This window comes from Ranitomeya imitator, chromosome 4 (assembly GCF_032444005.1).
Source record: "Ranitomeya imitator isolate aRanImi1 chromosome 4, aRanImi1.pri, whole genome shotgun sequence".
NCBI lineage: Eukaryota > Metazoa > Chordata > Amphibia > Anura > Dendrobatidae > Ranitomeya > Ranitomeya imitator.
This window is the reverse complement of record NC_091285.1, coordinates 318,466,009-318,492,179: the sequence shown is the minus strand read 5'-3', so window position 1 is coordinate 318,492,179 and position 26,171 is coordinate 318,466,009. Positions and strand designations below refer to the sequence as shown.

The 26,171-nt window shown below is 42.5% G+C and overlaps 1 protein-coding gene across 1 annotated transcript in view; it reads left to right on the top strand.

The window, feature by feature from the left end:
- The window catches only part of TSPAN12 (tetraspanin 12), a 332,545-nt gene extending 307,386 nt beyond the window's left edge, over window positions 1-25,159 (top strand). Inside the window, exon 8 of the mRNA XM_069764867.1 lies at window positions 20,665-25,159. Within this exon, the coding sequence (XP_069620968.1) occupies window positions 20,665-20,967 (303 nt within the window). The 3' untranslated portion in view covers window positions 20,968-25,159. The remainder of the gene's footprint in view (window positions 1-20,664) is intronic.
- Window positions 25,160-26,171: the final 1,012 nt, after the last annotated feature.

Sequence of the window (26,171 nt, the reverse complement as noted above, 5' to 3'; positions counted from 1 at the left end):
CTTCCTGAAAAAATCATTTTATTTTATTTGGTTTCTAAATTCTTCCTGATAAAATCATATTTTTTTTATTATTTTTTTTTCTAAAGTCTCCCTGAAAAAAAAAAAAAAAAAAACAACCAAAAAAAACAGTGGGAGATTAATATTGGCCTTTCTGCTTGTGTGCCAGTCTTGACTCCTGGGTGTGCCATCTCTCTCTCTCTCTCTCTCTCTCTCTCCAATTGTGGTCCATAGAAAGCCTATATTTTTTTTCCTTGATTTGGGTTCCAAAATCTACCAGAGAAAATAACTACATCAATCATTGGTAGAAAAATATTGGCCTCTGGGCTTGTGTGCCACTCCTGACTCCTGTGTGCGTCATCTCTCAGTCAGTGGGCCATAGAACGCCTATTTTTGTTTTTATTTGTTTTATAAATTCTCCCTGAAAAAATCATTTTATTTTATTTGGTTTCTAAATTCTTCCTGATAAAATCATATTTTTTTTATTATTTTTTTTTCTAAAGTCTCCCTGAAAAAAAAAAAAAAAAAAAAAACAAACCCCCCCAAAAAATGGGAGATTAATATTGGCCTTTCTGCTTGTGTGCCAGTCTTGACTCCTGGGTGTGCCATCTCTCTCTCTCTCTCTCTCTCTCTCTCTCTCTCTCTCTCTCTCCAATTGTGGTCCATAGAAAGCCTATATTTTTTTTCCTTGATTTGGGTTCCAAAATCTACCAGAGAAAATAACTCCATCAATCATTGGTAGAAAAATATTGGCCTCTGGGCTTGTGTGCCACTCCTGATTCCTGTGTGCGTCATCTCTCACTCAGTGGCCCATAGAAAGCATATAGTTTGTTACATTTGTTTTCTAAATTCTCCCTGCAAAAATCTATTTTTTTTTTTTTTGGGGGGTTTCTAAAGTGTTCCTGAAAAAAATAAAAATAAAAAAAAAATAATAGTGTGACATTAATATTAACATTTGTGCTTCAGTGACAGTCCTGCGTGTGGGGCATCTCTCTAATTTGCAGCCACCAAAAACAGAGTGTGTAACATTGGGCCTGATTTTCGCTGTGGTCTCACCAACCTGTAAAGGGGTAGCTAAATCATACTGAAGTTATAGCTCACCGTGTAAGTTGTGTGACTGCAACAAATAACGTTAGTTTGGTTACGTTTTTAAAACAATGAGGAAGTCTAGTGGAAGAGGTCGTGGCCGGGGGCGTTCATTGTCAGCTGGTAATGAGGGTAGTGGTAGTGGTGGAGCATCAGGTGGTCGTGGGGAAAAAAATATTGCACCTAAGTCTGGAGCTGTGGAGCCAGGTTCGTCGTCCGGCTACACAAGGCCTCGAACGCTCCCTTTTCTGGGATTAGGAAAACCGCTTTTAAAGCCGGAGCAGCAAGAGCAAGTTTTGGCTTATCTTGCTGACTCAGCCTCTAGCTCTTTTGCCTCCTCTCGTGAAACTGGTAAAAGTAAAAGCAGCGCGTCGTTAGTGGATGTTCACGGTCAGGGACAAGTCACTTCCTTGTCCTCTTCAGCAAAAACAACAACAGAGAAGAATGCAGCAGGCGACACAACGGGTTACTCCATGGAGCTCTTTACACATACCGTCCCTGGCTTAGAAAGTGAAGCAGTTAACAGTCCATGCCCATTACAAGTTGAATCTGACATGGAGTGCACTGACGCACAGCCACAGCCAGACTACTATGCTGGTCCTTTGACTCAGACCACAACATTGCCCTCGCAGGGTGCTGATCAAGAATCAGACCCTGATGAGACTATGTTGCCCCATCACGAACGCTATACCACCAAACGACACGGTGACACAGACGAAGTTGCGCAGGAGGTACAAGAAGAGTTATTAGATGACCCAGTTCTTGACCCCGATTGGCAGCCATTGGGGGAACAGGGTGCAGGCGGCAGCAGTTCTGAAGCAGAGGAGGAGGAGGGGCCGCAGCAGGCATCAACATCGCCACAGGTTCCATCTGCCGGGCCCGTATCTTGCCCAAAACGCGTGGCAAAGCCAAAACCTGGTGGAGGACAGCGTGGCCATCCGGTTAAAGCTCAGTCTGCAATGCCTGAAAAGGTATCCGATGCTAGAAAGAGTGCAGTCTGGCATTTTTTTAAACAACATCCAATTGATCAGCGCAAAGTCATCTGTCAAAAATGTTCTACTTCCTTAAGCAGAGGTCAGAATCTGAAAAGTCTCAATACTAGTTGCATGCATAGACATTTAACCACCATGCATTTGAAAGCTTGGACTAACTACCAAACGTCCCTTAAGGTTGTTGCACCCTCGGCCAATGAAGCTAGTCATCAACGCAACATCCCTTCCGGCAGTGTAGGACCACCATTTAGCGCACCACCTGCTGTATCTGTGCAGGTATCTTTGCCAGGCCAAAGCAGTCAGGGTCAGGGAATCACCAGTTTCGTAGTAGGAAACACTGCATCTAGGGCACCGGCGGCAACAATACCATCTCCCACCGTCTCTCAGTCTGCCATGTCCACCGGCACCCCCGCTAGTTCCACGATCTCCAGCTCTCCAGTCCAGCTCACCCTACATGAGACTATGGTTAGAAAAAGGAAATACTTAGCCTCGCATCCGCATACACAGGGTTTGAACGCCCACATAGCTAGACTAATCTCGTTAGAGATGATGCCCTACCGGTTAGTTGAAAGCGAAGCTTTCAAAGACCTGATGGACTACGCTGTACCACGCTACGAGCTACCCAGTCGACACTTTTTTTCCAGAAAAGCCATCCCAGCCCTCCACCAGCATGTTAAAGAGCGCATCGTTCATGCACTCAGGCAATCTGTGAGCACAAAGGTGCACCTGACAACAGATGCATGGACCAGTAGGCATGGCCAGGGACGTTACGTGTCCATCACGGCACACTGGGTAAATGTGGTGGATTCAGGGTCCACAGGGGACAGCAAGTTTGGGACAGTTCTGCCTAGCCCACGGTCTAGTAAACAGTTGTCTGTAGCCGTTCGCACCCCCTCCTCCTCCTCCTCCTCCTCGTCCTCCTGCAGAAGCAAGAGCTCGTCCACAGACCGCAGTCGCACAAACACTCCATCCGCACCTGCCACTGTTGCACACCAGGTCTCCCATTATGGGGCAGCTACTGGCAAACGTCAGCAGGCTGTATTGGCTATGAAGTGTTTGGGCGACAATAGACACACCGCGGAAGTTCTGTCCGAGTTCTTGCAGCAAGAAACGCAGTCGTGGCTGGGCACTGTAGATCTTGAGGCAGGCAAGGTAGTGAGTGATAACGGAAGGAATTTCATGGCTGCCATCTCCCTTTCCCAACTGAAACACATTCCTTGCCTGGCTCACACCTTTAACCTGGTGGTGCAGTGCTTCCTGAAAAGTTATCCGGGGTTATCCGACCTGCTCCTCAAAGTGCGTGGACTTTGCGCACATATCCGCCGTTCGCCTGTACACTCCAGCCGTATGCAGACCTATCAGCGTTCTTTGAACCTTCCCCAGCATCGCCTAATCATAGACGTTGCAACAAGGTGGAACTCAACACTGCACATGCTTCAGAGACTGTGCGAACAGAGGCGGGCTGTTATGTTTTTGTGGGAGGATACACATACACGGGCAGGCAGTAGGATGGCAGACATGGAGTTGTCAGGTGTGCAGTGGTCGAAGATTCAAGACATGTGTCAAGTCCTTCAGTGTTTTGAGGAATGCACACGGCTGGTTAGTGCAGACAACGCCATAATAAGCATGAGCATCCCCCTAATGCGTCTGCTGATGCAAAGTTTGACGCACATAAAGGATCAGGCGTCTGCACCAGAGGAAGAGGAAAGCCTTGATGACAGTCAGCGATTGTCTGGTCAGGGCAGTGTACATGACGAGGTACCGGGCGAAGAGGAGGTGGAGGATGAGGAGGATGATGGGGATGAGTATATTTTTAATGAGGAAGCTTTCCCGGGGGCACGGGAAATTGGTGGCGTGGCAAGGCCGGGTTCTGGTTTTTTGAGGGACACAAGTGACGTAGATTTGCCTGCAACTGCCCCTCAACCAAGCACAACCGCAGATTTGACAACGGGAACTTTGGCCCACATGGCGGATTATGCCTTGCGTATCCTCAAAAGGGACACACGCATTACAAAAATGATGAACGATGACGATTACTGGTTGGCCTGCCTCCTTGATCCTCGCTATAAAGGCAAATTGCAAAATATTATGCCACATGAGAACTTGGAACTAATATTAGCAACAAAACAATCAACTCTTGTTGACCGTTTGCTTCTGGCATTCCCTGCACACAGCGCCCGTGATCGTTCTCACACGAGCTCCAGGGGCCAGCAGACCAGAGGTGTTAGAGGGGCAGAAATCAGAAGTGGCGTTGGCCAGAGGGGTTTTCTGACCAGGTTGTGGAGTGATTTTTCTATGACCGCAGACAGGACAGGTACTGCAGCATCAATTCAAAGTGACAGGAGACAACATTTGTCCAGTATGGTTACAAACTATTTTTCATCCCTTATCGACGTTCTCCCTCAACCGTCATTCCCATTTGATTACTGGGCATCCAAATTAGACACCTGGCCAGAATTGGCAGAATATGCATTGCAGGAGCTTGCTTGCCCGGCAGCTAGTGTCCTATCAGAAAGAGTATTCAGTGCTGCAGGTTCAATACTAACAGAAAAAAGGACTCGTCTGGCTACCCAAAATGTAGATGATCTAACCTTCATTAAAATGAACCACAACTGGATTTCAAAATCTTTTGCCCCACCCTGCCCGGCTGACACCTAGCTTTCCTATGAAAAGGTCTTGCCTGTGGACTATTCTGAATGACTTTTCCAATCTCGTAATTTTCTTCACCTGATTGTCCAGCATACGACATGTTTCCACCTCACGAAATGGCCAAACTCCCCACACGGGGCCGTGCTATCGCCACTTTGCGCTTGGACCCTTGAGAGTGCTGTTTGTCTGAAGAGGTGGGTGTGGCCGCTTTTGGTCGACGGCACTGCCACTGGGTCCCTCATAGTACAATAAAGTGTCTCTGGCGGTGGTGGTGCGCACCCAACGTCAGACACACCGTTGTAATATGAGGGGCCCTGTGCCTGTACCGCCGGCCACAAGACAGTTCCCCCCCCCAGCTCAAACAGTGCTCTACCACTAGCAAAATTATCTCTCACAGCTTCACCAATGTGTAGTCTAGGCGCTGACATCCTTCAATGCCTGGCACTGACAATACCATTGTTTTGACATTTTTGTTATGTTAGGCCTTCGAAGCCTGTCTGCGGTCCCTTCTTTCTACAACTACTACACTGACCAGGCCACTGCTGGCCGTGTTACCCTGGAACCAATTTAAAAGTGCCTACAGTCAGCCCAATTTTGTTATGTTAGGCCTTCGAAGACTGTCTGCCGTCACTCCTTCCACTAGACTTCCACTGACCATACACTGCTGCCCATGTACCCCTGGAACCAATTTAAAAGTGCCTACAGCCAGCCCAATTTTGTTATGTTAGGCCTTCGAAGCCTGTCTGCGGTCACTCCTTCCACTAGACTTCCACTGACCAGACCACTGCTGCCCGTGTACCCCTGCAACCAATTTAAAAGTGCCTACAGCCAGCCCAAGTTTGTTATGTTAGGCCTTCGAAACCTGTCTGCGGTCACTCCTTCCACTAGACTTCCACTGACCAGACCACTGCTGCCCGTGTACCCCTGGAACCAATTTAAAAGTGCCTACAGCCAGCCCAAGTTTGTTATGTTAGGCCTTCGAAGCCTGTCTGCGGTCACTCCTTCCACTAGACTTCCACAGACCAGACCACTGCTGCCCGTGTACCCCTGGAACCAATTTAAAAGTGCCTACAGCCAGCCCAAGTTTGTTATGTTAGGCCTTGGAAGCCTGTCTGCAGTCACTCCTTCCACTAAACTTCCACTGACCAGACCACTGCTGCCCGTGTACCCCTGGAACCAATTTAAAAGTGCCTACAGCCAGCCCAAGTTTGTTATGTTAGGCCTTCGAAGCCTGTCTGCGGTCACTCCTTCCACTAGACTTCCACAGACCAGACCACTGCTGCCCGTGTACCCCTGGAACCAATTTAAAAGTGCCTACAGCCAGCCCAAGTTTGTTATGTTAGGCCTTGGAAGCCTGTCTGCGGTCACTCCTTCCACTAGACTTCCACTGACCAGACCACTGCTGCCCGTGTACCCCTGGAACCAATTTAAAAGTGCCTACAGCCAGCCCAAGTTTGTTATGTTAGGCCTTGGAAGCCTGTCTGCGGTCACTCCTTCCACTAGACTTCCACTGACCAGACCACTGCTGCCCGTGTACCCCTGGAACCAATTTAAAAGTGCCTACAGCCAGCCCAAGTTTGTTATGTTAGGCCTTCGAAGCCTGTCTGCGGTCACTCCTTCCACTAGACTTCCACAGACCAGACCACTGCTGCCCGTGTACCCCTGGAACCAATTTAAAAGTGCCTACAGCCAACCCAAGTTTGTTATGTTAGGCCTTGGAAGCCTGTCTGCGGTCACTCCTTCCACTAGACTTCCACTGACCAGACCACTGCTGCCCGTGTACCCCTGGAACCAATTTAAAAGTGCCTACAGCCAGCCCAAGTTTGTTATGTTAGGCCTTGGAAGCCTGTCTGCGGTCACTCCTTCCACTAGACTTCCACTGACCATACACTGCTGCCCATGTACCCCTGGAACAAATTTAAAAGTGCCTACAGCCAGCCCAAGTTTGTTATGTTAGGCCTTCGAAGCCTGTCTGCGTCCCGTTCTTTCAACTACAACTACACTGACCAGGCCACTGATGGCCGTGTTCCCCTGGAACCAATTTTAACTTGCCTACAGCCAGCCCTATGTTATTATGTTAGGCCTTCGAAGCCTGTCTGCGTCCCGTTCTTTCAACTACAACTACACTGACCAGGCCACTGATGGCCGTGTTCCCCTGGAACCAATTTTAACTTGCCTACAGCCAGCCCAATGTTAGGCCTTTGATGCCTGTCTGCCGTCACTCCTTCCACTAGGCCTCCACTGACCTGTCTATTGCTGCCCGTGTACCCCTTGAACCAACATCATTAAATATAAAAAAAATTAATTTGATTATAAAAAATAAGATCGTGTTGAGATCTCAAATGCAGACATTTTAACAATCAAAACAAACACACAACAAATATCTGGAACTGTACTACAAAGGTCCAACAGCTACAATTTCTTTCTCCTGCAAGAAGTTAACTGAAAGTTTTTTGGAGTTGTTAACACAGATATGGCATCCACCGAGTGTTGTCCTGTCGCGTCTCCTTTAAATTATTTCCAATAAGATGTTAAACTATTAATTTAATAAAATCAATAATTAAAAAAATAATTGAGTAAGTCAAAAGCACATTGCAAATAAACATTAATTACAAATCAAGAAGCATGGCGCGTCCGAGGGTGAGTAGATACCGAATAAGAATATAATCACCCTCGGACGCGCAATGCTTATTTACAACAGCCTTCCTTCCTAAGAATCAGCCCTTTCGTGGTGTAGAGAGAGGTTGTGTTACACTCCAAGGTGTTCCCCGGGTTGCCTTTCATGAGCTTCGATCTTCCGGCTCTCGTTTAGTAGTTGGTGGAAACTACGCTGCATTAGGCCTACAAATTTGGTATGGGGTGTAGAGACAGGTTGTGTTACACTCCAAGGTTTTCACCAGGTTGCCTTTCCTGAGCTTCTATCTTCAGGCTCTCATTAAATTGTGGTTAAATGGAACAACTGCATTTGGCGTACTAGTTGGTTTGGGGCCTACTATCGGTGTCTGCCGCTCCTTGCTGTTCTCCTGGTTTCCTGTCCTGAAATTCCATTTTCAGCCTCTCGTTAAGTAGTTGTTAATGTTAAACTGCATTTGGCCTACTAGTTGGGTTGGGGCCTACTATCGGTGTCTGCCACTCCTTGCTGTTCTCCTCCACTGAACAAAGCTGTGCCGCCTGTTTACTACGGTTGCCAATTTTGAACTGCATTTCGACTACTTACTGATTTGGCCCTACTCTCTGTGTCAGCCTCTCATTCCAGTTGTCCTCCACTGCAATGCCCCCTGGTTATTCCTGTGTTACCAATTTTGAACTGCATTTAGCCCACTTTCTTCTTTGGGCCTATATCTGTGTTTCCACTTCATCGTGCCCATTGCCCAGCCAGTGATAGATGAGTCTGCTGGTACATTGACCCATAACGCAACATTCCCCGTGCACGCTACACAACAACATTGTGACCCTGCTGAAAGTCAGGTTGCTCTTCCCGCATACCATACCACCTTACACGGGGACAAAGAGGAAGGTGCAGATGAAAGTGCAGGTTCCTTCATCAGGTGGGGGGAGGAATACTAGTTGGCGACGTCACTGGCACAGGGCCTCTCATAGTACGCAAAAGTGTTGCTGCCGGTGGGAGGCGCCCCCGCCGTGCAAACACACCGCTGTACTTTGAGGGGCCCTGTGCCAGTGCCAATGCCAACGAGTGGGCCCCCCCTGCTTGCTCAGGTTCACAGCACTTGCAAAGTTGAAATACTTACCTCTCCCTGCTCCACTGCCGTGACGTGGTCCAGATTTCCTGGGCCCACTAATTACTTGAACCAGCCCTACCCCCCACAACTTTAGCCAAATGACCCCCAATTTCAAATGCCTTCCAATTATTATAAGGTAAATTACGCTTGACAAGCTTCATTAAGAAGAATGGATGGTTTTGACATTAAAATGGGCACTCTAGGTGTTTTCCTGGCCCCCACTCACTGCCGACTATGCTGCCCCATTGACTTGCATTGGGTTTCGTGTTTCGGTCGATCCCGACTTTACGTCATAATCGGCCGATTTCACTCGACCCGACTTTGGACATAGTCGGGTTTCGCAAAACCCGGCTCGACTCTAAAAAGGTCAAGGTCGCTCAACTCTAGTCCTCAGTGGTTGATACCTTTTAATTGCTAACTGAAAAGATGGTAACAAATTGCAAGCTTTCGAGACTACTATCTGGTCTATCCTAATGATGATAGTGAGCAAGCCATACCCTTAACAGGCTAATTAAGGTCTGAAACCTTGGTCAAAGTTATCTCCGCACAGAAATCTCCAAGGGTGCCAAAACTTTGTATCACCCCATTTTTCATTTTGTCATACTAATACTATAAGAGATGAGAATTTTGTTTGCCTAAAACACAAAGGAAATGTGTAATCTTTAGCCCTACTAGAGCTCATTTCATTTGCTTAACTGTTCATAATAACAGTAGTTGTGACCAGGTGTGCCCAAAGTTTTACATGCCACAGTATGTTTATGTATGTCCATTTACTATGTGTTTTGTAAGTATGTCTATGTACATTGTAGTGATTCAAGCTCTCTGGCAGATGTCAGGGAACACACAGGCGTCGGGTTCTTGAGTCAAACCGTGTAATATTTATTATTTTTCGTAAACTTCCACAGTGCTTAAATGCAAGGAAACAGCCTTTTCACAGCACAAACTAATAACAAAAACCGTTATTTCACTGGGTGGGCAAAATAGTTCAAAACAGTCTCTCACAGTCAGTTTTGAATCCAACTCTTAGGCTCTGGCAAAGACTGTCCACCCACCATTAACTGTCTTTACCCTCTCCAAACATACACACTGTTGAGCTAGACCAGCTGCTGTAGAGGAGCAAACCTCGAGCTGGAGTGTGTGGGAACAACCTTTCCCTCCCAGGATCTTTTGGTCATTCCTAAACCCCGGACCCAAAATACGATTCACTAAAAATTCACTCAGTAACCTGTTGTTACTGGTGTACGGTCTTCAAGGACTTATATCACTTAGGCCAGCCACCTCGGTGACATCCTTGCCATCCAGGTCTTTACAATTGAGAATTATGAGGAGTAGATACTCTATTGCAATTCATTCGATTTTTACAAATGTATTTAATTGTGATTTTAGGATTTCTATGGCAGTGAAGTAGAATTTGTTCTTAATAGTATTTATATAGTTTCCACTTTTTTAATGGAACTGTGAAATGTGCTATAAAGAGGATAAATATATAGATGCTGAACTGTAATGCACGTATAAAAAGACATAACAGACAGAGCCCAGTCCGTGGAAGCTTCGAATACAAGTCAGGGCTTCTTAAACTTTATTCAGCCAAAGATTACCGTATATCCATTTTTATATTAATAGATCTCATATTCTGCTTAAAGACTATGCCATCTTGCTGCTAGCATAGAGACTTGCTGAAAAGAGAGGCAGTAGAAGAGTAAAAGTTTGGGTAATCCCCTGCCAGTCTTTCAATTCTGGCCTTGTTGAAGTGTCAAGAAATCTTAGATAAACTGTCTGCTAGGGATATACACTGCAGAAACTAATTTTAGAAGCTGATACTGACACTAATATATATTATCCGGTGAAGTCTGAGGTTATAAGTATAGGATGTTTACACCAAAGTTAGTAAGACTGTTATGAACCCAGCTTTGTGCACTGGAGCATTACATAGTAACATAGTAACATAGTTAGTAAGGCCGAAAAAAGACATTTGTCCATCCAGTTCAGCCTATATTCCATCATAATAAATACCCAGATCTACGTCCTTCTACAGAACCTAATAATTGTATGATACAATATTGTTCTGCTCCAGGAAGACATGCAGGCCTCTCTTGAACCCCTCGACTGAGTTCGCCATCACCACCTCCTCAGGCAAGCAATTCCAGATTCTCACTGCCCTAACAGTAAAGAATCCTCTTCTATGTTGGTGGAAAAACCTTCTCTCCTCCAGACGCAAAGAATGCCCCCTTGTGCCCGTCACCTTCCTTGGTATAAACAGATCCTCAGCGAGATATTTGTATTGTCCCCTTATATACTTATACATGGTTATTAGATCGCCCCTCAGTCGTCTTTTTTCTAGACTAAATAATCCTAATTTCGCTAATCTATCTGGGTATTGTAGTTCTCCCATCCCCTTTATTAATTTTGTTGCCCTCCTTTGTACTCTCTCTAGTTCCATTATATCCTTCCTGAGCACCGGTGCCCAAAACTGGACACAGTACTCCATGTGCGGTCTAACTAGGGATTTGTACAGAGGCAGTATAATGCTCTCATCATGTGTATCCAGACCTCTTTTAATGCACCCCATGATCCTGTTTGCCTTGGCAGCTGCTGCCTGGCACTGGCTGCTCCAGGTAAGTTTATCATTAACTAGGATCCCCAAGTCCTTCTCCCTGTCAGATTTACCCAGTGGTTTCCCGTTCAGTGTGTAATGGTGATATTGATTCCCTCTTCCCATGTGTATAACCTTACATTTATCATTGTTAAACCTCATCTGCCACCTTTCAGCCCAAGTTTCCAACTTATCCAGATCCATCTGTAGCAGAATACTATCTTCTCTCGTATTAACTGCTTTACATAGTTTTGTATCATCTGCAAATATCGATATTTTACTGTGTAAACCTTCTACCAGATCATTAATGAATATGTTGAAGAGAACAGGTCCCAATACTGACCCCTGCGGTACCCCACTGGTCACAGCGACCCAGTTAGAGACTATGCCATTTATAACCACCCTCTGCTTTCTATCACTAAGCCAGTTACTAACCCATTTACACACATTTTCCCCCAGACCAAGCATTCTCATTTTGTGTACCAACCTCTTGTGCGGCACGGTATCAAACGCTTTGGAAAAATCGAGATATACCACGTCCAATGACTCACCGTGGTCCAGTCTATAGCTTACCTCTTCATAAAAACTGATTAGATTGGTTTGACAGGAGCGATTTCTCATAAACCCATGCTGATATGGAGTTAAACAGTTATTCTCATTGAGATAATCCAGAATAACATCCCTCAGAAACCCTTCAAATATTTTACCAACAATAGAGGTTAGACTTACTGGCCTATAATTTCCAGGTTCACTTTTAGAGCCCTTTTTGAATATTGGCACCACATTTGCTATGCGCCAGTCCTGCGGAACAGACCCTGTCGCTATAGAGTCACTAAAAATAAGAAATAATGGTTTATCTATTACATTACTTAGTTCTCTTAGTACTCGTGGGTGTATGCCATCCGGACCCGGAGATTTATCTATTTTAATCTTATTTAGCCGGTTTCGCACCTCTTCTTGGGTTAGATTGGTGACCCTTAATATAGGGTTTTCATTGTTTCTTGGGATTTCACCTAGCATTTCATTTTCCACCGTGAATACCGTGGAGAAGAAGGTGTTTAATATGTTAGCTTTTTCCTCGTCATCTACAACCATTCTTTCCTCACTATTTTTTAAGGGGCCTACATTTTCAGTTTTTATTCTTTTACTATTGATATAGTTGAAGAACAGTTTGGGATTAGTTTTACTCTCCTTAGCAATGTGCTTCTCTGTTTCCTTTTTGGCAGCTTTAATTAGTTTTTTAGATAAAGTATTTTTCTCCCTATAGTTTTTTAGAGCTTCAATGGTGCCATCCTGCTTTAGTAGTGCAAATGCTTTCTTTTTACTGTTAATTGCCTGTCTTACTTCTTTGTTTAGCCACATTGGGTTTTTCCTATTTCTAGTCCTTTTATTCCCACAAGGTATAAACCGCTTACACTGCCTATTTAGGATGTTCTTAAACATTTCCCATTTATTATCTGTATTCTCATTTCTGAGGATATTGTCCCAGTCTACCAGATTAAGGGCATCTCTAAGCTGTTCAAACTTTGCCTTCCTAAAGTTCAATGTTTTTGTGACTCCCTGACAAGTCCCCCTAGTGAAAGACAGGTGAAACTGCACAATATTGTGGTCGCTATTTCCTAAATGCCCAACCACCTGCAGATTTGTTATTCTGTCAGGTCTATTAGATAGTATTAGGTCTAAAAGTGCTGCTCCTCTGGTTTGATTCTGCACCAATTGTGAAAGATAATTTTTCTTGGTTATTAGCAGAAACCTGTTGCCTTTATGGGTTTCACAGGTTTCTGTTTCCCAGTTAATATCCGGGTAGTTAAAGTCCCCCATAACCAGGACCTCATTATGGGTTGCAGTTTCATCTATCTGCTTTAGAAGTAGACTTTCCATGCTTTCTGTTATATTTGGGGGTTTGTAACAGACCCCAATGAGAATTTTGTTACCATTTTTCCCTCCATGAATTTCAACCCATATGGACTCGACATCCTCATTCCCTTCGCTAATATCCTCCCTTAAAGTGGACTTTAGACAAGACTTTACATAGAGACAAACCCCTCCTCCTCTCCGATTTTTACGATCCTTTCTAAACAGACTGTAACCCTGTAAGTTAACTGCCCAGTCATAGCTTTCATCTAACCATGTCTCGGTTATTCCCACTATGTCAAAGTTACCTGTAGATATTTCTGCTTCTAGTTCTTCCATCTTGTTTGTCAGGCTTCTGGCGTTTGCGAGCATGCAGTTTAGAGGATTTTGTTTTGTTCCAATCTCCTCACTGTGGATTGTTTTAGAAATGTTCTTACCTCCCTTCTGAGTATGTTTTCCTGGGTCGTCTTTGTCACATTAAGACACATCAAGAAAGGACCCTTTTCAAAATTTTGCTGAAAAGATGGAAGTATGAGCATATTTCCCTTCATCAGAACTAAGCTCCAGCTCAAACCATGAAAAACTGCTTCATTATTATCAATAGCCATTCTTTACATTTGGCACCACCATTTTTTCAGGAAATGTTCTTCCAACTACAAAACCCAGCTGACTTCCATAGCAAAACTTTAACTTGGCAGAATTTCACATCCCAAATAATTTATATATCCATATAGCTCCCTGATGAAGCAACATGTGAAACGCACGTAGGTGTGTGGGGTGGCAGCATCAGCACACGCAGCATGAACTCCAGTTAGTATTACTTCCCTCCTTTTACTCTCATGGAGATATACCAAACGCAGTATGCATTTTTTTTATTGCAATGTTGCACTTGATGGTTATTGATTATACTTTGTAATATGAACTCATATGACAACATTTAGGTGATTATCACTAAAAATAACTGCTCAAATTGTATATCATTTACTGTTCATATTATGGGTAAATTCTCCATTCTTTGAATATGGAATATATTAATTACATATATTAGTGCTGTATGTGTTGACCTGCTCCCCTCGTTTTTGTTTTTTGTGGGGTTTTTTTTACCACGTCCTGTCATTCTCTGTATTTTTAAACATTCCTGTCCCTATTGGTGTCTCAACTAAATAAAACTAAGCTTGTTATATGGAATTTGTTATCTATTGATTTTTTTGTTCAGGTAGTTTTTCTTTTTCTGATTCGCTGTGTTGTCTCCTTGGAATGTATATGACACAGATATTTATTTAAGTCTATATTTGGGTATCAACCGTCTCCTTATCTTGGTTTAAACCATATAGCTTCGTTGCCTGAAGTCACAAAGTATAGAGGATGTCACTAAAGCAGGAAGAGGGAGCGCTGGGCAGGGAATAGAACTGGAGTGGCGGAGGGTTCAGAGCTACAGTCTCATGTGCACATCAAATCAAACATTAAATTTTTCATTAATGAAGTAATAGCCTGGCCATGTACAAGTGTTAAGGTACCGTCACATTTAGCGACGCTGCAGCGATCTAGACAACGATGCCGATCGCTGCAGCGTCGCTGTGTGGTCGCTGGAGAGCTGTCACACAGACAGCTCTCCAGCGACCAACGATGCCGATGTCCCTGGGTAACCAGGGTAAACATCGGGTTACTAAGCGCAGGGCCGCGCTTAGTAACCCAATGTTTACCCTGGTTACCAGTGTAAATGTAAAAAAAAACAAACACTACATACTTACATTCCGTTTTCTGTCCCCCGGCGTTCTGCTTCCCTGCGTTCTGCTTCCCTGCACTGTGTAAGCGCCAGCCGTAAAGCAGAGCCGTGACGTCACCGCTGTGCTTTACGGCCAGCTGGCGCTCAGTCAGTGCAGGGAAGCAAGGGCAACGAGCTGTGACACAGACAAGAATGGGTCGTAGGTAGCAAGCCAAAGGGCAGCTGCCGGATACTCACTGCTCTGCACGCCGGGACTGTGCGCAGGAGAGCAGTGAGTATTCATAGCTCTTTAATAGCAAACACAGTGTCAGTCGGAGCCTTCCTGCAGCTGCCAGCGGTCACGTGTGCCCCTCCCTACTTAAGATAAATGAATATTCACCGGATTCCACTCCCATGGGCGTGTAATGCAGTGAATATTAATTTCTCTGTAGCAGCGGGAACAGGAGTTAGCCTCAGCAGCCGGCTCCATCTTCTGTGACCCGCTGCCTCCCCGCTGTCGCTCCTCCACCACCGCACCACAGCCAGAGCCAGTACATCCAAACTATAAGAAGCAATCCCCCATTTTCCTCCACATTTATAGAGGAAAAAAGGGCATCTTATAGTCTAAAAAATACGGTAATTAGAAGGGATGGCCACATTCTGGCCTTGTAATATTTGCTATTTATCCTATAAGAAATACTAACATTTACAGTGAAGATGAGCGAGCATTCACCTCGATAACACAACAGCCATGTTCGGGGAAACTGCTCTTAGCTAATTATCTTCTCAGTTGCAGAAACAATCTTGTATATTTTTGCTGTTTGTAACTGGCTTTATTAGCAATTCCAGATACACTTGAGGATAGAAGAAATGATGCTACATATAAGAGACTCATCTGAGAATTTTAAGATCTAATTATAGATAGGACACCAAAAGTCCTGGATGGAAACAACGTGATACTACAAGACAATGCAGATTAACCGCACTTATGTGTTTATATACTACAAACAAATAGATGACACGCTTCAATTTATAATACAATAAGGTATCTAGATTCCTCGCAGAGCTGACTTTATAGGATAATAGAATAATGGAAGTAATATAGAAAATCCATTCCTGGCAGAAGTCTAGGAGCTTAGGTCTTACTGCTTGCTCAGAAACAAGATTTTTCAGGCTTGAATTTAATATTCGAATTGTTGCAGTGATCTCCCTTATGGCTTTTTAGAGCTCAGTATTCATAAATGGAGATAATTCAGTGTTTATTGTTCTTTTCCAAATATTGAAATAGAATTGCCCTGTAGTTTCTGTGATGTATTCTGCTCTGCTTTTTAATCTGTGCTATTTAATTATTTTATTTCATGCATTTTTTATTTGGTTGACCAGTACATGAGTATTTTCATACAGTTTCCAAGGATTATTTATAATATTACGGTATTTACATTGCTGGAAGGTTAAGTCATAACAAGGACGCTTATAAATAGTTTTTACTAGCCACTGTCTAAATGAATACTGGGGAAATAAAGCTTTACATATATTGCAGTTGTGGGCAACTTTGGCCCTTAGGTGACAGCTACATGGCACAATTTACTATGCAACTGGATACTAAGTCATCTGAATGTAATGCAGGAACATCGGTATTGGAGCAGTTATACGTCTAGCAATATCCTCTCCGCCTCCAGAACATTTAGAAAATTGTACTTTGTAAATTCACAAGAGCTCAGCCCATCCTCACTCTAAGGCCACGTTCACACTATTAGTATTTAGTCAGTATTTTACATCAGTATTTGTAAGCCAAAACCAGGAGATGAACAGTCAGAGGAAAAGTATAATAGAAACAGGTCACCACTCCTGGTTTTAGCTTATAAATCCTGACGTAAAATACTGACCAAATACTGAACGTCTGCATATGGTTTAAGGCTAACTTTTTACTTTTGCGCTTTTCATTGGAGAGATGTGTTAGATCGATCCAGCATAGGTCTCAAATGCACGGCTGAGATGCGTCAATTTCTAGATATACAGTGGCATTTGTGGCTAATTGGGTATGTTAATTAAAGACAAACAAAAGGAAAAAAGATGACTTGAGAGAGGGATATATTCAAATTGTACAAAAAGGGAAGAACGGCATGTTGGATCCCACTCTTAACAAGCCATAAGATTTAACATTTATGAAATTGATTAAAATACATACAGAGTATTGATAAAAATGTCCCTAATCTGCATTTTATTTATACATTTTATGAAAGCGTCCAGCTGTGTGCTATCAATAGATGGCACCCTGGGGTATAATCACTAACTGGCAGAACAGGACCAAACATTAATGCACAAGTCACTCCAACATGTTTCACCTCATGTTCGGTGTCATCAGGGGATGAGACACTGGCATGAATGGCGACCAGCCAGACACATCCCCGTATCAAAGGTGCTGGAAGAAACCACATACTTGGTGCTGTCATTTGCAGCTAATGAGAGAGTTAACCAATCATATCACATAAATATAAGATGTAAAGGGTGTCATGGTACGCCATTATAGTAAGCGATAAAGCTGGTTCTTGTCACGGTGACACACATCCAAGTGAACATACCAGCTGTTTCACATCCTCAAATGAGAGATGACTGTTCATCATTAATCGCCTCACATTGATGTCACACTCTAGGATTAGATGAGCATAGCAGCTGCATCATGCTGATGTTCAGCCTTCCGACTGGTGAATTCTTATGCTGATGTGGCGACTCTGGTTTGGATGACTGTATTGGTCACCTTTTACTGACATCTAGCTCATTTAATTTGGGCCAAACAAAAGATGTGCACTGTAAGATGTAGTAATATTAGTAGTAGTTGGTCAAAGTTACCCTTCCTCGGTTTGAGAGTAAATTTTGGGATACCCCAAAATTTTATAGCCAGAGGGTCTAGATATGATGTAACACTGGAGTGTCATGATTACTTGTAATAGATCCAATATGTTGCAGCAGACTTTGTTGGCTAGCTTTGCCAACAAATAGAAATGGACAAGGGCATTTGGCTACATAAATGATACCTGATGTTGTACAGTTGATGAAGTCCTTAATATTAAATGTTTTAGATTGTTTAGGACTTTAAAATTGTTTAGTTGTTAAAATAAAATTACACACCTTACAGTGACGACATTTAGGCTATATTCACACTTTGCGGATTTTGCTGCGGATCCGCAGCGGATTTGACCGCTGCGGATCCGCAGCAGTTTCCCATGAGTTTACATTTCAATGTAAACCTATGGGAAACAAAAAACGCTGTGCACATGCTGCAGAAAAATCCGCGCGGAAACGCTGCGGATTACATTCCGCAGCATGTCACTTCTTTTCTGCGGATTTTCAGCTGCTCCAATAGAAAACTGCAGTTGAAAATCCGCAGAAAAAAACGCAGTAAAAACCGCGATAAATCCGCAGTAAAAACCGCGATGGGTTTTCACTGCGGATTTTGCAATTCCGCTGCGGAAAAATCCGCAGTGGAATCTGCAAAGTGTGCACATAGCCTTAAACCTTCTGTAGTTTTATTTGTTAGCCAGTTGTATTTTGCATTCATGACTGAAAAAAATGGCCTGAGAGAAGCATATTTCTTAAATTTGGTCCTCTGCGGTATGTAACAGTAGGATATTTGGTAATTTTGTCTCTCGAGTCATTATCTTCCTGTAGGAGATACTAGTGCTTACTCATCTGACTGCTGACTTCAAACGCACCGTGATCAAAAGTACCGATATGTCTAATCTAGTGTTCATCTTTAGCTTGTTGATAGGGTTTTTTTGCTTACAAAAGCTGGTTTCTCTCCGTATGTACAGCATGATAAAAAGCTTTTTAAGAGGTTTATAGGGATAGCCTCTTTCTTTAAAGCATTTATATAGGATTCCTATAAAAATTCATCTTCTGTTGGGCAATTTCATATTGCTCTTAAATATTGCCCGGTTGGGATACCCTTCTTTAAGGGTATGTGCAAACGATCCTGAGTTGCTGCGGGACGAACACTGCGTACTTATACAGTGTCAGATTTGAAGCGGACAGATGTTACAACATAATGAATGGGATTTCAAGAAATACCATGTCCACTATGCATCCACAAATGCCTGCGGCTCACCTGCATAGACTGACATGCAGTGCATCTTTCCAGACTGCAGCACATTAATTTCTCCTGCAAAGGTGCTAGTCTCCACAATAGAAATTTGACCAATAGAGTGTATTGAACACTGTGAATCCGCATGGTTCAGTGAATACATGCGGATTCACGTGCGTTCAGTAGATGGCTGTGCTTTGGATGCAGCGAACATGCGCTACGTCCAAAGCACTGCTACTTCTGGACCGTGTGCTCCTGGCCTAAGGGAGTCAGATGGAAACTATCCCAATGGAAAAAGCTATTAGTTAATGTTTCCTTTCTATAAGTTTTGTCAGTTTCATCAATCCAGAGTAAGATCTAAGAAATGTATACATCAGGCATTTATCTCATGGGTAAGCTTGAGACCCAATTTCGTTGTTGTTGAGAATGTGGACAAAATCAAAGCCTCACCAGAAAATGAAAACATCTATATAACATGCCCAAAGTAAAATGTGACTAGTGTAAAATGAAAGATCCTCATTAAACACAAATTGATCCTCCCACCAACTCAGGAACATATTGGCATATGATGGGGCACATACCATCCCCATAGCAGTTCCCATGAGTTGGTGGAAGAGGAACTTGTGCATTAAGGTTGTCCTGTTCTGTCAGTTAGTGATGACACCCCTGGGAGCCATCTATTGGAAGCATACAGCAGGAAGTTTTATGGCTTGTTAGAATGGGATCTAACATAGGGTTCTCCCCTTTTTGTACTAATTGGGTATGCATAGATAATAGGAGTACACAAGGAGCATATACAGTAGGTAGTTAAATAGTAATAATATTTTATTGAATAATCATTAAATTTAAAAGTGCAATCAATATACATAATATATACTATAAAACAGTACTCAAGGATGAAAATAGTGAGTGGGTATGCATCTATACTTTTTATTTATGCACCTTGAAAACCCAGTCTGCTATGAAATAAAAAGCAATGCCAATGCATACCAAAAATTAGTGTCAGCTTGCCTGCATATATAAGAATAGGTACACATGGTCAGTAATTGGCAGCGCTTTGACCGCAGCACATGTCTGCTGTGTCCAAAGCGCTACCGGCTATTGAACACAGGTAAGTCTGCATGTGCTCATTCAACCATGCAGATTCACCACGTCCAATACATTGTACAGGTGAAATTTATCTTGCAGAGACTCGCGTCTCCGCAAGATAAATTGACATGCGGTGGTCTGGAAAGGTGCACCGCATGTCTGTCTCCGCGGGTGAGCCACGGGCGTCTGTTGACACATAGTAGGCATGGGATTTCTTGAAATCCCATCCACTATGCTGTGACATCTGGACGCATACCTGTTCACTACATGGCAAAATTACACTATGTCCTATGGATGCATTAGGCATATGTACCAATACTTTTCCGGGAGCATATCTGGTTATAATTTGCACATTTACATCGGCTACATAGGAGGAGTCACAACCTTATTACGGCTGCAGTAAAGCGAGTCACCCTCCTGGTCACAACCATCGCCTGTGCTATGAAACGGACATGGTTGACGTGTGGTCACCAGTGAATTTTCTTCTGGACTGATTGTCTGGCAGAGACACCTCTTCCTATCTTTTTCCAATATATTAGTTAAAGTTGTAGACTAAAAGCTAAAGGACACACACCTTGCCCTCCATATTTCTGACTTGGGGAAGAGCAAAATGGAAGTTAAAATTTAAGACACGACTCAATTGTCTTTTAATATACTTTTTATTTTTAAAACACTAAGAAGCTGTTTTGTATCATGAAAAGTGGGTTTTAGATCTTTTTCATACAATAAAATCTTTCCTGCTTCATCTATGGTCAGGTTGGTATTGTTAACCGTTTCGGACCCATATTCTTTTTGCTGTGATATCACTAAGTTTGCCACGTCTGCGTTAAAATATGCAATTTTACTGTTATTAACTGTTTGTGTTAATTTTATTGTAGGGCTGTAGCAGAAAAATGTATGGCTTCCTGAGAGGAACCAAGCAACTGCAAGTGTTAAGATTCCTTGGGATCGCTATCGGGGTTACCCAGATCCTCGCTATGATTCTCACCATCACCTTGCTGTGGGCTTTGTACTATGATAAGAAGGATCCAAAAACCGAACCCATCCTACCTCTGAGCCATGAAGATGCCCAGCACAAGTGCCACACAGCGGAGATGCTACCACCCAACCACACAAGGATTTCTGACCCAAGGACTACTGCGAACGGATTTAACATATACCTGGAAATGGATGAGTTGTGATTGTCGGCCATATAAGGGTCTCTACATGATCAACACAATAGAGGAGTTCACTGTGTAAGAAGCCATGTCAGATCTGACTTTTAATGTACTTTTTTCAAGAAAGTAAGCCATGTTGGATTGTGGATATATCTATACACATATAATAATTAATTCTTGTTACCACAGACTGTATGGAATCAACGTCTGATCAATGTCAGACAGGGATGGAAAATAAGCCAAGTGAACCAGCTAAATATTAGTGCAGAGCTGAGTCCGCAGGTTTGACCTTGGGCAGAAAGTGGATTCATCGATCACTGGCTCCTTTATTCATGGATTCAGGGATGAGGATCTTATCTGATACCTTTCTGTAATGGTTGTGTACATGCTATTTATGTGATATACTGTATTAAAGGCATAAAAGGGATAGGGGGACATGCTTCCATTGACACAGGGACAGTTTTACTGGGGAATGTTTCCCTGGAGGTAAAACAAATCTTTTGCTCTGACAAATTCAGACAGATTTGAAAAGAGATGCCTACGTCTTCTGTGAGATACGGCGAGATTTGCTGGAATATTTCTTTCAAGCTCCCCCATCAGTCTAGTTAAGTTTATGAGCGGTGATTGTATTTATTGCTACCAATTCATTGCTAAATAGTAGAAATCAACGAGCTACAAGAGCAGCTGGCATTGATAGGTAGGCTTCTGAGGAATGGTTGACCCCTTTGTAGAATTCCTTTTTTTAAACATGAAGCATTGCGCAGTTTTTATTGAAAGCAATAAATGTTCACAATCAGAAAAGTGGATCTCCTCTACACTCAGAATTCTGGCTTTCTAAACCAGTAAAACACCTTAATGCACAAAGAAAAAAGGCTGTATGATAATTTATTATATGACTGCTGATTCCAGGCTTGGCCACATGGTTCACAGACTGCTGTACTTTCAATACAATCAGTGTTTTATCAGTAGGAGATTTACTGCTGGACTAGGTGCTGCAGTCAGGCTAATCTGTATAACCCCGTCCTCACCACTGATTGGCAGCTTGCTGCTAATATACAGTGTGCACAGAGAGCTGCTAATCGGGGGTGTGGGCGCGGATATACAGAGCTCAGCTTTCTGGGCACTGCTACATCTACACATGGAAAAACAGGTATTCTATCAAGTGGCCCAGTAAGTGACACATTGCTGGAATCAGGCTTACAACATGCTACTATCTGATTCCATAGAAAAAATCTGTTGACAGATTCCTATGATAAAATATGATCCTAATTTTTGTTTTTTTTTACTGAGCGATTCAGTTTTAGTGTTTATACAATATATTGTAGTTTGTCTTTCTGAAAGTCTTTACACTGGTTCCCTGCTAATACGAAATACGGCTTTGTTTCGTTCTCGCCTTACTTTTGAAATGTAATATAACAATGGCCTAAGATGTCCAATAATTGTCCCTCGCTGGAGTATACCTGGATCTGTTCTACGTAGTCAGTGGTCCTCACAAGATCCAAGGTCTTTCTGGCTATAAAAAATTTTAGGTCAAAAGTTTAAGGAGAAAGTTAGAATAATACAATAAGCAGTCATTCAAAAGATCGTATGTTATGTCTGAGTGCTGGAAAAAACGGACAGCACTCGAACCAATGTTATTCAATGGGGCAGTGTAGATTTTTTTTCACTGATCGAATCTGCGTGTGAAAAAAAAAAATCGCAGCATTCTTTAGTTTCTTCCGTAAATCAGTTGAATCACCCATTCATCTATGGGTGCGTAAAAGAATCAGATGCCATACGGAGACACAATGTAGCATCCGATATTTATGGATACGTTACAGTCCTGTAACATTGGAAACTGTAAGTGGTCCTGAGAATGATTAATAGCTGCTGAGTAAAAAATAGACTCCACATGGATAAGTGAGAAAAAGCGTCCCACCTTCCTGAAGAAACTGAGTGATTTATTTTTTTTATACGTTTGTGTGACCCGACCCAAAGTGGGAGCCTGTGCTGATGTGATAGTCTGAACCTCCTAGCCGCAGCTTGTAATGGTCCCCATGTACTTTGTAACAGAACTGGTGAATATAGTATGTAGCTGACAACACTGTTACATGTGACAGATTAATCATAGGGACACATACCGTATATGTGATACTCAAACATAATATTTCGGACCCTGGAGATTATTACACATGGATAAGGTACTGAGAAATACAAATATAGCGTCAACTGAGAAGTCAATAAAACCACAACGATATGTTCACACGCGACTTTTCTGCATAAAAATGTAAGTTATGGCGAGGAAACCATTTTGATGCTTTTTTTGTACCAATCCATTTTAATCTCAATAGAGAGAATATGCAGAGACCGTGATGCCAGCGCTGATTGGGTCACAATCACAGCCCTGGAGAAAGTGAGCGCCGGCACCGCGGGAACAAGGGCGGCACGGGAGGGGAGTATAGGTTTTTATATTTTATGGGGGCGTGGCATTTAGTTTAAGGGGTTGTCCTAGTAGTTGTCCCTTTAATTTCTCCATTGTCTCTGTGTGCGTCCATCGGACTGCACACGGCTGACATCGCAGTACAGTCCAGTGAACAGAGCAGTGGAAATAGTAAAGCGCAGTTTGTTTTTTTTACATCAAAGTGCACCTGGGGACACAGCTGAAACCAGAAAAGCCTTTTAACACCAACACTAGAGTAAATGAAGATTTTCACAAATGGATTGTTGAAGTGCGCCGTGCCGGTACTCACAAATACAATTGCCATAGAAAGTGAATGTATACTACAGTAAGAGCTGGAGAATAAGGGACAGGTCACCGAGGAATTATTTCAGCAAGCGGGTATGCAGGTTGTAGCGATACAATGGCTAAACCTTTTTATTGTTCTGTTAAAAAAATAATTTTGACTGTCCCTTGGTTTGTTACTCTCAATTGTTTCTAATCTTTAAATATAATATAAAATTGGAAAAATATGTGAAGTAAACACAATTTCTCTATATTAATGTGATAAAGTACTCTCTCCCTTAAACTGAACCTGTCACCTGATTTCACCATACAATTTGCATATATTCGTAAACAGATCTCTTACACCTGATGAGGCTTGTGTGCTTACTGTGAAAATCCATGTCTGAATGGCTGGTTAATAATTTTTTTTTAAGTTTCCTGCCCTTGTATTAAAACGAGCAGATTAAAAGTTCAACTTAGACCTTAGTCAGACATTCGTAATTTTTATCGTACGTGAAAGCGCTTTGGCTCCAAGTTTTTATCAGTGTTGAATCAGCAATTTTTTTTTCCATTTTATTTTTTTAAAATTGCACTTAGATGCCATCCATGATTTTCACAGGCTCCGTTATTGTGTGAGTAATTTTGATCCATGACTCGGATGAAAAAGGGGCATGCCTCCATGATTTTTATTTTACTGACCCATGGTCCACAAAGAAAACATGGCCATAGCAGTAGCACCTTAAACTTTAATGGGTACGTGTTCTATCCGTGAAAATCACTGGTAAAACATGTATATATAAATGAGGTCTTGAGCTGGACTCATAAAATGGTCATTTTAATAACAGAAACAAAGCCATTCCAACAGTCTCATCAGGTGCACGAGACCCATTGCAGCCTGCATTTTCAAATCTGGTGACATATTCATTTTAATCTTGAATAGGTTTGCATCCAAATAATTGTACAGTATAGATAAATGATGATTAATTAGTAGCTTAGATAACATACTAATATAGACCTGAAGGACACATGCTTTGTTCCTCTGCTAGCTACATCTCTGGGCCACCTTTTTGCACAATGTTTTATGATCAATTTGAGTATTGTTTTATCAAGGATCCATTTAATAACCTGCTCAGTTTTGCATTTTCCCCCCACTTGTTGTGTAATGACTACCACTATAATATTAGATTTTGCTCCTGTCAGATGGGAATTATCTTGTATAACTTATTTCTTTTGGGGTATTAATAATAGGTAATGTTTTAAAAAAAAAGCGCTAAAATTATTAAGTCTTCTAATTTTCCCCCCAGTTTGCAGTTACAGAAATCGTAAAAATAGAATTGACTTTCCGACGGTCTGTTAGATGTGTGCCTGATAAATGGCCATCGGTGGTCAGGACAGAACTATGGTTTAGTTTGATTGTAACTTATTTATTACGTTATCCAGATATTATATATATATATATATATATATATATATTTATTTACACACACACACACACACACAGTACAAACCAAAAGTTTGGACACACCTTCTCATTTAAAGATTTTTCTGTATTTTCATGACTATGAATATTGTACATTCACACCGAAAGCATCAAAACTATGAATTAACACATGTGGAATTATATACTTAGCTAAAAAAAAGTGTGAAACAACTGAAAATATGTCTTATATTCTAGGTTCTTCAAAGTCTTAGCATTCTCTTGATGAGCTTTAAGAGGTACTCACCGGGAATGGTTTTCACTTCACAGGTGTGCCCTGTCAGGTTTAATAAGTGGGATTTCTTGCCTTATAAATGGGGTTGGGACCATCAGTTGTGTTGTGCAGAAGTCTGGTGGATACACAGCTGATAGTCCTACTGAATGGACTGTTAGAATTTGTATTATGGCTAGAAAAAAGCAGCTAAGTAAAGAAAAACGAGTGGCCATCATTACTTTAAGAAATGAAGGTCAGTCAATCTGAAAAATTGGGAAAACTTTGAAAGTGTCCCCAAGTGCAGTGGCAAAATCCATCAAGGGCTGCAAAGAAACTGACTCACAAGAGGACCGCCCCAGGAAAGGAAGACCAAGAGTCACCTCTGCTTCTGAGGATAAGTTTCTCCGAGTCACCAGCCTCAGACATCGCAGGTTAACAGCAGCTTAGATTAGAGACCAGGTCAATGCCACACAGAGTTCTAGCAGCAGACACATCTCTACAACAACTGTTAAGAGGAGACTTTGTGCAGCAGGCCTTCATGGTAAAATAGCTGCTAGGAAACCACTGCTACGGTCAGGCAACAAGCAGAAGAGACTTGTTTGGGCTAAAAAACACAGAGAATGGACATTAGACTAGTGGAAATCTGTGCTTTGGTCTGATGAGTCCAAATTTGAGATCTTTGGTTCCAACCACCGAGTCTTTGTGCGACACAAAAAAGGTGAACGGATGGACTCTATATGCCTGGTTCCCATCGTGAAACATGGAGGAGGAGGTGTGATAGTGTGGGGGTGCTTTGCTGGTGACACTGGGGATTTATTCAAAATTGAAGGCATACT